Source organism: Cydia amplana, chromosome 12, assembly GCF_948474715.1.
Source record: "Cydia amplana chromosome 12, ilCydAmpl1.1, whole genome shotgun sequence".
Taxonomy (NCBI): domain Eukaryota; kingdom Metazoa; phylum Arthropoda; class Insecta; order Lepidoptera; family Tortricidae; genus Cydia; species Cydia amplana.
In genome coordinates this window covers 9,894,301-9,911,846 of record NC_086080.1, presented here as the reverse complement: position 1 = coordinate 9,911,846, position 17,546 = coordinate 9,894,301, and the positions used below count along the sequence as shown (strand labels likewise).

Genomic DNA, 17,546 nt, shown 5'->3' with positions numbered 1-17,546 from the left:
CCTTGAGATGACGTAGATGTCAAGATCAGAAATTACTAAACCTCGGATTGAAAACGGCCGGTCCATCGAGTCGTAAACATTTCGCTAATGCGAACATATCCTATCCCTGCTATTCCTTGAAATAGCGATTATTGTGTTATTTCCGTCCGCGAGTCCCCCGTTGCGCTCCCAATTGATGCGGGAGGCGCACATTTACAATTTAGCTTTGTTTGTGGGCTAATAATAATACTCTAATGACTGAACGCCAGTCATAACCAGAGAAGATTTGTATACAGTAGTCCATCTTCTAACAAAAGTACATATCTATGCGAAATAAGTTACGATATATGTTTATACAAGGGCACCGCTAGCCTTAATTACCCGGGATCAATTGGGACGAGCAACCGTCGCATCGCAATCTAAATTTGACAGTCAAATGTTGTATCCTAAATACTCGGGAAGATTACTATAATTATCCCTGTACTGTGTCACCACCGATGTTGATATTAAAATTCAACATGGCTCCGGAATAGAACCAATTGTGACCAATTATGTTAATCCGGGTTAGTTTAAAACCGACAGTGCAGACGAGTGCACGCTGCGTACAATGCATCTCTTCAAACGTAGTGGCAATGTGAGAAAAATACGCAGCCGAGTGTGTGTTGTGAGACAATGCAGTTTACGTTGGTGATCGTCGTAAATAAGGTGAAGCTATGTCCGGTGCTCGAGGAAAGTCACAAACAGATTGGTAAACAAACTTTTTTGTGAATGAAACGCATGTTTAGTAAGCGAGGCGACTTTAAGTTGCATGCAAATTCATGTCGACTAAAGGTGACAGTCCATTTCCAACCGCAGCTGCACTGTTCATTTTACTATGGAAATTGATAGTAACAGCGACGCGTTCAGTACCAGTAGTGCAGCTGCGGTCAGAAATTGAATGTTACCCTTAATGTATGTTACTGCTAAAAATAAAACTAAACCTAATTTTGGCGCCTTAATTATCTTAATTACTTTGTACGTCTATCTCGTGTATTAATTTTAGAACGCCCTATTTTTTGAAATGAAAGTTAGTTGCGTTAGTTGCTTGAGTTACAACTACAGTCTACCTATTGAATTCTAATACTAATCAAATTATTTAAAACTTTTTATGATGTGGTTTGATGTGTATAGGTACTTCGCGATGATTTTCCTTTTCACAACTATTTTGCACTCACTTTTACGAACATACGAGTAAATAGCCATTCAGCATTGCAATTACGTCTGCAAACCATTCTTCTATTAGAGCTTGCAACATCTTGTTTAACATCGTAGAATATTGAATTTAAGAGTCCCATAAAAAATGATTAGCGGCAGCTGTGGTACCAATTCACACAAGTAGCAAGTAGATAAGGGCAATGGGTTGATAGAAATTGTTCAATTACGTTTATTCAGATGGTTAACGTCACTTACGGAATTGGTCCCGATGGACGGTTGCCACACGGGTTGCACAACCGACTTAGTGAAATTATTAAGCGATTGAATATCGTTAGAACAACTTGTTCCAAAATTGTGTCGCGATAGATTACAATGTTATGTTTACTATACTTATATTTTAAAGGATTCGACTGATTTATTGTTCACGCACCATACATTTAAGTGATCTCATTAAGGAGCAGGCGCGGCATTTTTCTAAATATCGACGAATAAGTAAACATCTCACGCGGATTTTTTATTTAGTTATGTTATACAAAGTGTGTAACACTTCCAAACACAACACAGATATGTTGATTCATGTTTTAGGTGTCTAGCTCGTTGATTTTGAAACAATCGTAGTTCAACGTCTGAATAACGGCATCGTGAATTTACTGTCAACCTAAAAACAATGACTTCTAAATTGAAGTCAACGGGCAACAGACCTATAAACATCTCCTTATTAAACTAAACATTCAACGTCATTGTGCCCATACGTGCGCGATCCCGCATAATATTTCAGGGAGGATATTCCAATCGCTTATGCAAGGCGATCGCAGTCGAACAAGTGCGTTCTTCAATCACACATAGCTGTTAGAAATCTCGCTTCATGAGTTGTACACAAGCACAACCCAGCCCAGCGGACCTGCGATGGACTGAATCATCCCTAAATCTTTTCGTACTACTAATAGGAAGGGCCTTGTAAAATAAACCATGACTAAGAAGAATGACAGGAGTTATATGGCTAAAAAGAAAAAGTTACAGATCTCGAAGTCCTTGTTAGGTTAGCCTAAAGCCTAGGGATTGAATCGTCTAAGCTCTAAAAGCAATGTGAACCCACGGTCAGGAATTGTGTCAAGCGCATAATGTTCTCGAGCCCGATTGTTAGCTCGCAACGCCCTATTTGCTGCATTCTTATCTGAAACTTGCAACGGTTGTGAATCATACCATCTAGCCGGTTCAAACAATAAGGCATGCACGATAATGTTATTACAATCAGTAAGTTAACTTCATAATTCATAGACCAGAGTCGCGGCGTGGCAAAAACTACCCACTGAAATTATGGTTATGGACGGCGGGCGTTTACCTACTTACATCGATTTAGCTCTGGATGGTTAACAATGTTAACATAGGTGTGTATCAAGCGTAATATAATAGTTATCTTTTGTAATGTCTACAGAAAATACACCGGTTTTCTCGAACGATTTCGACCCACTTAGATGACCAGGTATTGCAATTATAATCTAATTTAAATTCTTCTAATTTTCTAGACTTAGAAACGGAAAGTTGCATGGGTATAAGATTTAGCTTTGTCGGCTTTATTCTTAGCCACTGATAAGATAATTTGTTATTTATAGTCAAACTACTGCTATGAAATGTTACCAGTGTGTTGTATGTGAGACCGGGCGCGCCCGCGCCGGCGTCTCTGATCTCGACCTACTGCGATAGATCGTTAGATACAAAACGTCCATAAATCTGCTCTTGTTATGGACCTGCTATTTCTCTATTTACAATACCTTAGCCTCTAATAAGACCAACTACAAATACTCGTACATACGAAATTAGATCTACTTTAAGTCAGATTCCTCCAGTGTGAGAACCTCATTCTATGAATTTCTCTCTATACAACATCATTTAGGAAAGTATTGGTATGAAATGGGTAAATATTTTACCCATTTCATACCAATTTTATTTATATAAAACTAGCGACCCGCCTGGCTTCACACGGGTTAACAAATTATACATAAACCTTCCTCTTGAATCACTCTATCTATTAAAAAAAACCGCATCAAAATCCGTTGCGTAGTTTTAAAGATCTAAGCATACATACAGACAGACAGCGGGAAGCGACTTTGTTTTATACTATGTAGTGATTATCGTGAAACTTGAGGCTTATCTATTTCAGATATTTGTTAATAGGTTCTTGGGTCGCAAATTTTTTTATTACTATTTTTATTCTAACCCTTCCATTGACCACGCTATTCTTCTCGCGAGGATATCATACCCTTTATAATCAAGCTCGTAACTAGAAGAATGCCTTATGTAGTTGTCTGTTATAAACGGCATCGTACCAGTACTAATGTTACCAGAAAAATACGAGACCTAGTTTGCAGCATCTTTACCCCGTTACAAACTTCCAAGTAATGCTATCTACTGTTTGATTTATGGGCCATACTTCTATCTAGAGTAGCGAAAGGGGGGTCATCGCTGTTCAGGATGCAGTCGTCTTAATTCCGAGCACTAGATAACGAAATGGGCTAGGGCTACTAGTCAAACTACTTTCGCCTCGCTTTTCTTTGATTTTAAGCATCTAAGTAAATAGAATAAGATTAGAACAGTAACTCCAGGCAAAAGTGACATTTTGTTAAGGTTTCACGTATCCAAAAGGCAATGAAGGCAGTATATTCGACTTTATTTTGAATGATTTTCATCGAGATATACAGAATTTTAGAGTTTAGTGTCAACCATCTTTTTACAAAACTGTTTAATATAGTAGAAATATTGTTGTTTTTTTTTTCATTATATTTGATATGATATTTTTATTTGCTGGCATTTGCAACTGCGGCGTCAAAGGCACTAGATATGAGTAGATATGCACGAAAGGTTTTGAGTGTTAGTCCCGTAATATTTGCATTTCGGGTACGCATGGATTAACGCTCTTATTATTATGAGGTTTAAAGTCCCATTTTGGTCGATATATAGGTATGGGAAATTTACCTGTTAGCGCATCTGTTGTCGCTTAGCAGCTGGTTGAAAAAAGGGCCATTTTTTTTCAGTATAGCGATAAGATGCTATCATCTGCTCTTTCTCCATCATCAACCTTGCGTTTGTATAACATGAGTATGAACTAAACGCAATAAGTTTGTTACTGACGAAAGAATTAGTATTTCTTTTAAATAAAACCTATAATTTGAATTTGGCGAACTCACAACCTACTTTGAGTTGATTTTTTGGCCGTACTGCCTGTACTTAATATATCACGAAACAGTTGATATTAAAAATACGTTATAAACTTATTCAGATTACATAATCACCTTCTACACACAAATACGAGGTTACATTCGTAACAACTTTAAAAATAAACAATTGAATAACTATAACTCTTAAATTTGTTCAAGACTAATTTATTACTTTCGCCGAACAGCCGTAACTATTTTCAACACATGTGGGTCAATATTGTTGACAATGGTATTCATTTCATAACATTCTACTAATTACCTTGCAACTGTGCAAATGTAGTTCAGAAACCCATTAACAAGTAGATAGGTCATCAACCCTGTAGTGAGTAGGTATCCTTACGAGCGATCAAATTACTATTATTATTTAGTAAAGTATCTCGTTAACCGTCCATTGAGAAGACCGAGAAGTTATAGTTTAGTGTGTAGTCAATCATTGTGGTGGGAACACGTTTTTCGTTAAACGCGCTTGCTGATTTCAAACTAAATGTTAGTTTCGAAATTGACTCGAGTCGTCGGTAATGTTAAGATGTTTTACATAAACTTCCTTATTTCTACAGTGATCTTTAACCTTACAGTGAACAACAGAGGTTATGTAATGTGTACTTAATACAGTGGAGTGATGAATACATTGTGGTGTAGTGTACACAAGAATGATACGATGAAACGAACAAAAAAGAGTGATAAACTTAGTAAAATTAAACACAAATTGATAAAGAAACATAAAATAAGTACGTATTCCATTATGTCTTTGCATGAATATTCGTATGATGACTTGATGAGGACGGATGCTTCTTCCTGATTTAATGGATGTTTTTTAATGATTTTAGTAAGCTAAGCAAACAAAGTAGGTATGTATTAAGTAAGTACGTAAATAGTTTTGGCATAAGCTTAAGTTAAATAAAAACGTAAGAACGTGTGCCTATTTTTATTTTGGTCGAACGAGTAGCCACTTTTCTGTTAGCTGTACGATTTCCTTGTAATTAATAAAGCCTTCTTAGCATAATTAGTCAATGTTAACCAATCATTTCATACTTTACTGACATTATTTACGTCTTAGTGTTAATTCCGCCCGTTTAAAACGTATTTAAACGGCAACGTGGTAGCAAAACGTGGCCGCCGCTACTCCCACACTGTCTTACAGTTTCAAGGCCGCAGACTTAATGAGCAAATTCGGTTATAAAAAATCCTGCCTGTCATCACAGCGAATATGGTTCTTTGATCTGACCGTTTTTGTGCTTGGGACAATACTGTCAATGCCAAACACCTGGGAGCCTTATTCAACTCTTTATAAAGAACCAAAGATATGTAGATTTTACTAAACTTTTTGTTTTGACATAACTATCCTGCAAGCAACTTAAATTTTCTGTTATTTCTCACATAAAGTCGCTAAGTATACAAAATTCTCTGGACTAATAAATAGAGTGTTGGAGAATAACTACCTTCTCGCTAATGCCTTAACAATAGTCATGATGTTGATATAGGTATATGTAAACAGCTCGGATATATATGATGGCGACTGTATAAACGTTCGTTTTACGCAATAAGCGCTTGTTAAGAAACTTTGTACGATTTATGACACCCACAAATGGAACTATTTATTAAACTTCCCCTTTAGCTTAAATGGGTGTCATTCTGAATCCCTAACAACGTTTGTCCTAAAGTCATTTGCCCTAACTAGTTTGTCCTAATGGGCACATGCCCTAACGATCAATTGTCATAACGATTATTTTCCATAATGTAAGGTTCTGAAAAATGGTTAGGTTTTAGAACTTGCTGCCACAAAAGTGGGTTAGGTTAGGGTTAGAACTGCGACCCTCGCAAAAAAGAAAATATGCTTAATAACATTAGGATAAGCAATCAATAATTAGGGAAACCAAAATTAGGGTTTTTAGTGTTAGGACAACTGATCATTATGGAATCAAACAATATTAGGGAATGCAAAGATAGGAGAAAAGACTTTAGGGATTCAGATATAGATCCAGCTTAAATATGTCAAAACATAATTGGAAACAGAACATTTCATTATAACATAACTTTAAGTTTAAATCTCCAAACTTAATTCAAGATAATCTATTACCTAAACTCGTTCATAGCGTTAACGGGATAATCAAAATCCATTACGCGTACTTGCGCAAGAGCATCCCAGTCCAGGAGCGGCATACGATAAAAAAAATCGGAAGTTGATTTGACATTACTCGCAATCTCACCCGCACATTATATCCCCGAGTGGGATACACAGCGAGTAATGTCTAATCAAGAATATATTTTTGAAGTTCGAGTACAGCTTTGGTCATCCGCCCACCTGCTAAATGTAAGGTGCCCGAAGCGCGATTATTAATGCCTCCTCTGACATTGGTTTATCTCTAAATAGAAGCGCAACATGATAATTATGAATATCTAACCGTAATGTTGAGATGACTGAGATGACTGCATGCTAATTAGAAGGGAGAATTAAAATACATACGCTCTTTCGTTTGTCATTTTGATTTACAGGGGACAGGTTTGTTTTCTATACTAGATAGGCATGCCAGTTCAAAATGTTTTTAAAACACGATGTAATACCGATTGCAGATATCTTTCAATAAATGAACAACGTACAGATTGTATAAATCATAAGCAATAGCACTTCTTACCATAATTAGGTGTAACGGGAGTAATAAATGATTCTAGAAAAATATGGATATACCTACATAAACTATTATAAATGACATGCATAACATATGTAGTAGTAGTAGTAGTAAACTCTTTATTGTACAAAAAGACATATTAAAAATAACATACAATTAGTAAGAAGTACAAAGGCGAACTATGTATATAGGTTGTCGTATTTTTTGTTTCATCTAAATATATTTTATACACGAACAGAATCCCACGCAACCAAAGTATTCCGTACTAGGTGGATAGAAACGCAATTTCGATGAAGTGGTTTAATACTGCGTACCAACCTTATACATTATACAACATAGTTATACATTTCGTTTATCCAGCAGTGGCATTTATATGTAAATTTAAAATAGCTCCGTTTGTTCTAGATGAGCACCGCTCGGCTGGCGGCAGCTGGGAGGAACCAGTGAGCGCGGTGCGCAACGCGCCGCTCCGGCGCTCGCAGCGGCTCAATTCCACCCTGGACTCCAGGTACCTAATTTGTATCTAGCTCATTTGGACTGGACTGGAAGCTGATTTAAGGGGCCCACTGATTACCAGTTCGCCGGACGATATCCGCCTGTCAGTTAGACGCAAAATTTGACAGCTCCGAACAAGTGACAGGCTGATATCGTCTGGCGAACTGGTAATCTGTGGCCCATTTAGAAGTGGACTTCAAATGATTATGAATGTAAGCAGTTACGGCGCCAATATCAACACCAACAGTGGTTGGTCCCCAGAAGCATGATAGCGGTGGACTGCCAAACCCAACGCACCACCCCAGTCCCCAGCCGATAGCAGACCCCCAGTTTTCGTGCTAGGAGACAAAATGTTGCCTTAAAGACGGCAGTATCGTCTAAAATGCATAAATGTAGTATGTATTAAGAACCGACTACTATATACATGGAGAGCCTGCTACCACAGCTTCCGTAGCTGCTACCTGCTACCACAGCTCCCGTAGCTGCTACCTGCTACCTCTGAGGTGATAGGAGCTGCCTGTTAAAGAAAACTTTGGCGCGAAATGACTCGACCGTTTTCGTTGGACAGCTCTTTCCAAGTGTTAACTGCCGTTTCAAATCTCCTACACGACAGTTTAACACGTACCTATTACATTTGAGCCTTGCGCGCCCGTTATTTTCACGAGATTTCTTGCGCGATTTTCTTTCATATTGACACGCAGCCTAAGACGAATGGGATAAGTTCGCCGTCGTATTGTTTCTGTGAATTCCTATTTCTAAGAGTTAATTATTCTCCAGTAAAGAGAGGAAGCGTACTTGGAACTGTACTGCACTCGTAAACGTTTGCTTTATGATGACTCCCATTACCGCTACATATCGTGGATGGTTGCCATGTGTAGGTACTTCCCATTATGCATAGGAACAGGGGTAATTCTGGAGAAATAGTTTCTCATATTCAGACAAGTTCTATGGCACTACTGGAAAGTCTGAATTCTAGGAATTAACAAAACTACTATATTAAATCTAACTTGGACTCTTTTACTCATGTAAATATAACTGAACGTTAACCGCGACTGCTCATGTACTTTAATTTTAATAGTTTAGACGTGTTAATCGTATTTTATTGCTAATGAGCTCTAAACGAATCGAATGTGGTAGGTATGTCAGACGCAACTCATATAATTTTATTGCATGTCGAATCAAATATCACATGTGTCTCTTCGATTATAGCTCAATGCCATACGGCTCATATTTTATAACACAATGGGTTGATTGTTTTAATTTACGCTACGCATTCCACTATCCATCTAATCAAGTCTTAATGCACAGGATAAAACATAAACGTCATTATAAACTACTTACATTTATCTATCACAAATTACACAGTGCAGTGCTGTTCAAAGGTCGTATTGAGTACTCGAAACACTACAATTTCAAACTAAGGAAGTAGTTACATAGGCTAAGTATGATTGATAGCTATTCCAAAATTGGACCAATTCTAGTCTATTAAAGCCGAGGGACGGAACCGGGCGCGCGTTTTTCGTTGTTTGACTTCAGTAATTAAGCAAACAGTGGCTATATTAATGTTTCGTTATTTTTTCCAAATTTGTCGCCCCCTCAACACTCTTGTTTTTATAGAACACGAGTGGGAAGCATGATGTTGCTAGTTTCAAATGTGTCACTGTCATTTGACGTCTCTGTGGGCAAGTATTTTATTTTTAACTAAACAACAAGGCATGCCCAGCCGAATTATGCGCAGCAATACGCTACACTTTTCATAAACATTTGTTATGTCAATAAACCACTGTTTTGCTTGTAATCATAATATGGTTCACGTTCTCGTTCGTAAATTCATCAGCATGTTGACAGTTGGCATATGCGACTTCCTCCGCGGTGTGGTCCCGTCGCGCCGAACAATTAGCGGGTCTACAGGACCAATTAACAGGAATTTCCTGTGCCCCGCTCAAACTCCAGAGGGCAGCCGAGGGCACTGCCTCCGACAACGATCATTGCACGCTTTATAAACAAGATGAGCGCGCAAGGCCTTTCCTGCTTACTGTTTACTAATGTTCATAATGATCGCTATTATGTACGGTTCCCTATTTGATTAGCTAATACAAAGTAAATACTAAGTTGAATTTTAAGATTGAATATATGACATTCAGAATGCATAATCATGGTCATACGTATCGCGTAACAATAACAAATATGTAAAGTCGTTGTTTAAAGTTTTAATTTGTTTTCGAAATTTATTATGTATAAAGTTTTATAGTTAAACAACGGCATATTGTTTGCTTGGCATTGAATCTCCTAGCGCTGAAGACACACCTAATTCACACTTTATATTACAAAACCTATCATATCGCGCCTAACTGCGAACATAAAGCAATCTACAGTCAACAGGCGTGACATTCTCCGAACAGATAATATTAAAAAATCATGTCAAGGCCCAGGGCACGGTAATGCACAGACATACATTAATTTGCATGTTACTGATAATGGTAATATGCTATTCAAATCGACGCCGCGAAGCGTAATTATTCTGGCCCCTATTGTCGTGCACACTTATATTTTACATTATTAAATTAGTCGTTTTTTCATTGCCAGTGTAACTCAAGACAAAGTCAAAGAGTCGGTAAACCTTGAATGCTCCTTTTGTTATTTAATTTAATGATTTACCAGATTTAATTTTTCAGTCTAAAAGTACTTTGCATAGATTATTCTCATAGATAAATACCTGTGTAAATGTTTATAAACTAGTGTCTAAATTCTAAATAACGTGTTTTTTTTTCAAAACCCATTACTTATTCATTTATTATATTGGTTGCTGTTCTCCGAGGTACCTAATGTCTATGGTATATGTAAGTGCAGTTGAAATTAAGTCCTAATAACTTCCATTATTCTCTGCGTCTAGCAACTTTTTAACCGTTTAGAACTGCGGATTGTTTTGCGGCTTATGGTAGTTAAATTTGATTAAATAAGTTGACATGAAAACGATTTCACAATTAATAAGGAATCTCAAGTGACTATCGATATTTAAGACATAATCAATTTGTCAGACAACCATACTTACAGCAGCAGTATAATAAACTGACCGGGTATACCTTGTCTCGTTGGATTAAGGTATATAAAGGATGATATTTTTATGGCAGTTTATAACTGTCTACAATAATACATCTATACTGGTAATCAGATAAATGATCGGGAAAAAAACCTGCTCCAACTCTCTACTAGTCCATCCGTATACGGCAGCAAAATGAAACCTTTGCTAAAATAGAATAGCTGTTCTAACTAGAATCAATCGTGATTCGTTAGCTGTAATTGTTTTGTCATTGACTTGAGTTTATTTTCACTAATTGGGATCAATGGCTAATAGTTTTACTGATATAACTGATACTGTTTTGACTGAAATGGTAATTATGTTCAATTACCTGCTGATAGACAGTAAATGTGACAGTTTCGGATTTTAGTTCGTACTGATATTACGTAGTAATGACTAATTTAAGCAGTTTTTGATAGTTTATTTGTAAAATAGCAGTTCCTAAAAAATAAGACTTAATGCAATCGCCAAAGTGTTTATGTCGAACAATATAATATATTATGTGTAAAATATACCTACATGTAAGTACCTAAGAGTCGTAATTATCTCTATCTCGCTGTGTTTATATGAATATGAGGATGACTTCATATAAGTCGCGACGTATGATTTACATCTTGCACGTAGGTACACAGGTCGCTGCAGATAAACCGATGATACGGCAGCCAGACAGGGCGACGGCTGCCTTTCCTTCCATGTTTATACTTACAAATTAATATAATTTATGTTTACATTCTTTACCTTTCAATAGTTTCAATGTGTTGCTGAAAATGCTGAACAAACAATATTGTACTGAATAACTTTGTTTCAAATGTTTTTCATGAATAAAATGTAACTTGTATCTTTGCATGATGATATAGTTAGAAGAATAGGTTCCTACTACAAATGTTTATCCATTAGGTACCTGAGGCCTACTCCGAAAAACGAAAATCGAAATTTCGCTATCTGCCTCTATCGTATGAATATCGAAAAGCGAAATTTCGTTTTTCACGGTAGGTCCTTTGTTGTTAAGGAATTTTGTGGTCTCATTTAGCTATAACCGGCTAGGTTTTGCATAGGTACTGTGAGTTCACGACTATTGCTTGTGTTGCATGAGCATTTTACCGGTGTAGCTTCTGATCTCTAAACTAATCAACGTGCAAATAGAATATTGATGATAAGTATTTGAGTAGGTATTGTAGTTAATAAATGCTTAGTTCCGTTATTAAAGCCAGCCATAAAAAATAACAAAAAAACTGTTAATGTTTTCATGAGTATTTGATCAGTGCAGTTGGCCGTGTGCTGGGAAAATGAGGCATTGTTTGAAATATCTACAGTTGTTTCACATTCGTTGTCCCACCTGGGAATCCTACGGATTGAGAACGATGACATGTGTATGTATTACTTTAACCCGCGACTTCTAGGATCTGGCCCGCTCGACAAAAAAAATAATAATTTGACACTATCGTACTGATGGACGCGACGGTCAGGGCTGTCAGCACCGCCGCTTTCTGGGCATCCATTGTTTAAGGGAACCTCGACACGGAAGAAGAAGAAGACACTAACGACCTGATGTTGAGGCACTCACTTTCATACAAATCTGCACACCCAGTACTTAAGGCAAAGTGAGCGATTTTTTTAGACATAGAAGTCCAAACTAACATATGAAGTGTGCTAAGTACTGATCGATATATTTGTTCATCAGCATTCTTGCATTGAAATTAACCTTGGCATCTACCATGGATTTCTTGTTTGCCCTAGTTACCGAGGCGCAAGAAACATCAAACACCTGCATAAGAAAAATAATTTGACGCTAACACAGTTTATTATAAACTACTCAGGCAACTAAGCAATCCACGGACGATATTTCATCGTTCATCATCATCACAGTTTCTATTATGGACTAATAACTACGTACGCAGCTTAAACTGAGTATAGTCCTGGTAACAAGTCCTTAAAACTTAAATCATGTTTTTTGCTTAAGTCATTTAGATATTTTAAATGACATAAATAGTTTTAATATGTACAACAAATTATATTCATAGTTTTATGTACAAGCATAAATTACTCATAAACGCAGTTTTGTAAAACTAAGTAAGATGTTAAAATTAAAAGATTCAAGTACTTTTTCCTGCCCTAGTAGCACGGTAGCATTTTTATCATTTATCACCATGCCTGTCACGTTCTAACAAGTATGTAAGTGCGAAAGTGACGGGCTTAGTGATAGTGGATAAAAATGGATCCGTGCTGAGCCCGCTGTCCCCTATAACAGCCTATGAGGGCTCTTTGTTATACACGTAGTAGGTAAGTACCTTACCTACATTGTCACCGCTCCGGTGGGATTCGTTGTTTAGAAGGTATTTATCGAAGCTAATTGCTCTATTGTCATTTTATTATTATTGACCGATTGTTCGACAGTCGATTGCTTGGCTTCAACAATGACAGCGCAGATCTCATCTGCCATTGATGCAATGCTTTACGATATTTAAATACCAGGCGGCTATTTGACTTGTTGTAATGCCAGATCGTGAAACTCAAATGATGCTAAAATTAATGTTACCTAAATTATACCTGAATGTATTTGACGACCGGTCTGGCCTAGTGAGTAGTGACCCTGCCTGTGAAGCCGCGGTCCTGGGTTCGAATCCCGGTAAGGGCATTTATTTGTGTGATGAGCACAGATATTTGTTCCTGTGAGTCATGGTTGTTTTTTATGTATTTAAGTATTTGTATATTATATATATCGTTGTCTAAGTACCCACAACACAAGCTTTCTTGAACTTACCGTGGGGCATAGTCAATTTGTGTAAAAATGTCCTATAACATTTATTTATTTATTTATTACCTCTACAAGTACTTAATAATCGAAAGTTACAGTAAACATGGTTATGAGCTTCTGTTTCCGCTCTCGGCCCGACAATGTCGGGCCATATGTCACATTATGTGATAAGTGTGATAACCTATCAATTCATGAGAAAAGATTTCAATGACAGTTAATAAATCAACATGAAATGGGGCCCCAGTCTTTTATTTCTAAAGGGGCCAGTTGTTCGGAACTGTCAACTTTTTGTTCTAACTGACAGGCTGATATCGTCCGGCGGACTGATAATCAGTGGGCCCCTTTACAGGAAGATTAGTACTAGGGACCTAGCATGCAATCTACGAGCTGAGTAAAGTAAACAGTAACCAAGGATATTCGTACATTTGGTACAATGCCAAACATTAACTCAGTTGCGTTTCAAAACAGAGCTATATAATCATCATTTTCTTGTTGTGACGCATTCTCATCGCACGCATTCGCATTTCTACGCAATCTAGTATTTGCGAGTCTATGAGCTAAGGTAATTGTGTCTGTGCCTGTAAAAAACTTGCACGGTTCCTGTATCTGCTAAACAGGTAGCACAACGGCAACCAGTATACTCAGGACAGGATGAAATAGAAGATGTTCAAAGTGTAACAATAACAGTGGAGATCCGTTGGCATATTCGGTAGCGTGTTCAGATTAGGAAAAAGTAGAAGAAACATTTTTATTGACACGAAAAACTTTTGACCCTCCGGAGTTGGCAGACTTAAGACGATCTGCCTATAGGAATTTTTTTTTATCGCGACAAAAAAAAAATCCGTGCAAATTTTGTAAACTTTCCAGCGATACATCAGTAGACTTCAGAGTCGCATTTTGGATAACTTTGGACTTCTACCTATATGACTTATTTTTTTATTTGTTCATCGGAACTAATTTTATCTCGTTTCTATTTCAATCCTTCGTGACTCGAGTTACGATTTCATCCTGTATACCTACTAAGTCCACTTCACCGATTACTATACCGGTCTGTGTGTAGCAAGCATTAAGAAATGCGAAAGGCATTAAACCTTAATAGGGATCAGGGTCTCGGAGCGACTAATACTATTACCACGAACAACGCCGAGCCACTGATCCATCTGCAGTTTCTATTTTGTAGTTTCACCGATTATTGTGGCGTATAAAGTTTCCCCCCTATATAATTAAATGACTTCCGTGTATCTTTAATTGCTCAGATCCTATTAATTAAACGTCAATTAATGTAAATGTAATGGCCGTTAAACATATCTTGACTGCTTATCGATGTTTCGTTTTCATAAACATGAAACTGAATGGGATAATTTAAAGATAAAAGTTTATCGTCAAGTTAAATACTATCACGTATAAATCTCGCTTTGCCAGCTAGCTACATTAGATCAAAAGAGGTTGCATCATTTTTTTTTAATTAAAGATATACATTCAGTCCAAGGATCATAATCGTGACAAAGACAATCCATGTTCGGTTTTATTTCAATAGACAGATCTTATAGACTACATTTATAAGCCTACCTCTGGCTTGTTTGCCTAACATAGATTAGGAGCTATAGGTAATTAATAGTAGATTGTACAACAAGGGCATAAAGTGACCCATTTTTACCCGAGGCAATTTTTTGTACCAAAATAGTAGACGAGGGTAAAAATGGACATCTATGCCCTTGTTGTAAACTCTGCTTTTCACTTCGATTGCGAGGAAAATAAAACACATTTTCTGTAGGTATAAAAGAGTATTTTTTCACGGCAATTTACACCACGAAATTGTCGTAAAGCGAAAGAACATAATCAGTGATCGGAATTGGTAGTGCCATTTCACGGGACTTCGGTGCGTAAGCTTAGTATGGACATACCTTTTCACCCCGGGATTTCATATTACCTACTTCAATTAAAGACATGCCAAGAAATATTTTTGTGAAAAAAACCGGCCAAGTGCGAGTCGGACTCGCGTTCCAAGGGTTCCGTACATTAAGTCCGACTCACGCTTGACTGCACATTTCTAATAGGTTTTCCTGTCATCTATTTAAAGAACTATTTTGTGTATTTTTTTTTATTTTTAGTCCCCAGTAGTTGCGGAGATAAGGGGGGGGGGAATGGTCATTTTTTTGGCTATTTTCTAGAATAAGTTTGAAAAACTTTATTTTTTAATTTTCTCATTTACCCCCAAAAATGGCCTCCATATTTAAAATTCATTTATTTACGTTACACGTCCATTTTTGGGTCACAAACGTACATATGTGTGGCAAATTTCAACTTAATTGGTCCAGTAGTTTCGGAGAAAATAGGCTGTGACAGACGGACGGACAGACAGACGCACGAGTGATCCTATTAGAGTTCCGTTTTTTCCTTTTGAGGTACGGAACCCTAAAAATAAGAGTCTTGGAATCCCGAGTCTTATCCATGTTAAGTACAATGTTTGAGGTCATTCACCCCAAATGGCACTACCTATTCCGATCATTGAACATAATACATAAACAATTCCCGCCAACTAACTTTTTAATTTTTTTTTTTAATTTTCAACATGTGATCCGAGTTTCAGACGCTTGGTTTTCTGCCAAGTCAAACATTTCGGAGCATTTTTGAACGATAATCGACTCCTATTTTGTGTAATTTACTAAATTTAATGACAGAAAATACGGATTTCTAATAAATTGTAGCAAAAATAAAATAATATAACAAGTTTTATCATCTACACAATTTTATTGCTCAGTAAAATTGTGCAATATGTTTTAACTGTTTGGCTGTTGAGACCGATACCTTAGTCTTAGAAGAAATTTTTACTTTTATGCTCTAGAGCATAAAATGCGATTTTATGTCGTCTACGCACGACATAAAGGTGCACTTTTTGAGCATGAGAAGTGAAAATTAATATAGCAACTTTGCCTCCAGGAGCAGCGGTCAGCTACGCAACACCCTCAGCCGGGCCCGCGAGCTATGCGAGCGCTGGCGAAGCGGCGGCGCCACGGCCGCGCCCCCCGCGCCGCCGCCCGAGGACGAGGGCGGGGGGCGCCTGGCGCGCTGGTTCAGCGTCAGGAGAGGGTCCACACACCAGTATGACATGCACACACATGAGAGCGACAAGATGCCCAAGCTGCCAGAGGTAACTAAACAAACAACCTATATTGTAAAGCTTCAGTTGTGAAGGGCGTATAACGCGCTACTGCAACATCGTCAGGACGCGAATATACTGGGCCTGCTGGGGTATGTTCCGTTCCACAGGCGACGACATATTACTATTTACTAAATGCATGGCATGGCAAGGCTACATAACTACTCGTAGGTACTCGCAAAAAACTAAAGAAAATGGGTATTATGATTGCTGGCTACGATACTATTGTGGAAACATTCTAAACACCTTTGGCCTCATTCAAAACTTTAAATTGTTTTGATAGAAAGAAATATCGCGTTTAAACCGTCGCGCGTTTAATCAACGCAATTCTCATATTGTGACATCATTGGATTGGTTGGAGGCCATGATTGCCAAAATATTAAGTTTTTGCGCGTTCTGCAAGCGAATCAACAAATCTCTAGAAATAGAACTGATGTTTTTGATTTTTTTTTCGAATTCGGTCAAAAATAGACTCTTAAAAGCAAATTAATCACCCGAGGGATAGTAGCAGTGAAAATAAACAGGTAAAATAAAATTCCACTTTGCTTTAGCGAAGTTCAAAGGAATGGGCAATACGATTTGGCGCGGTGATTCAGTATTAAATGGAATTGTAGAAACGGTGCGGTCAGGTGTTCAAACTTTTGAGAGAAACTCATTTATGTATTAGTCATGGTTTGGACTTACAAATACGGGGTTTTAAATATTATTTATTCCGTTGTGTATCAGACAGCAGACTTAACAATATTGTCTATCGATCGACTTACCTTAGATAATACATATTAATAACTATCTGGTTCTACGAGCAGGTGATCCAAAAAAGATTGTTGGCTTATCTATTCCGCACAGGACCCATCAATTCAACAAACTCAACCAAAACACTTATAACACAAGCTTTCAGTCACAAGTTTCAAATCCATAATTATTTGCTTTCACCGCGACCTTAATACAGATTCAACAGCGTGCAATGTTGTTATTGTTATCAAGATTGTTTGTTTACGTGTTTACGTCCAGGCACTGTCTGACACATGTAGGGTTACCAGAT

At 37.4% G+C, this 17,546-nt stretch overlaps 1 protein-coding gene across 1 annotated transcript in view; it reads left to right on the top strand.

Moving 5' to 3' along the window:
• Positions 1-576: 576 nt before the first annotated feature.
• The window catches only part of LOC134652995 (rho guanine nucleotide exchange factor 10), a 46,591-nt gene continuing 29,621 nt past the window's right edge, over positions 577-17,546 (top strand). The window contains exons 1-3 of the mRNA XM_063508268.1: positions 577-727; positions 7,421-7,523; positions 16,285-16,495. Of these exons, the coding sequence (XP_063364338.1) occupies positions 652-727; positions 7,421-7,523; positions 16,285-16,495 (390 nt within the window). The 5' untranslated portion in view covers positions 577-651. The remainder of the gene's footprint in view (positions 728-7,420; positions 7,524-16,284; positions 16,496-17,546) is intronic.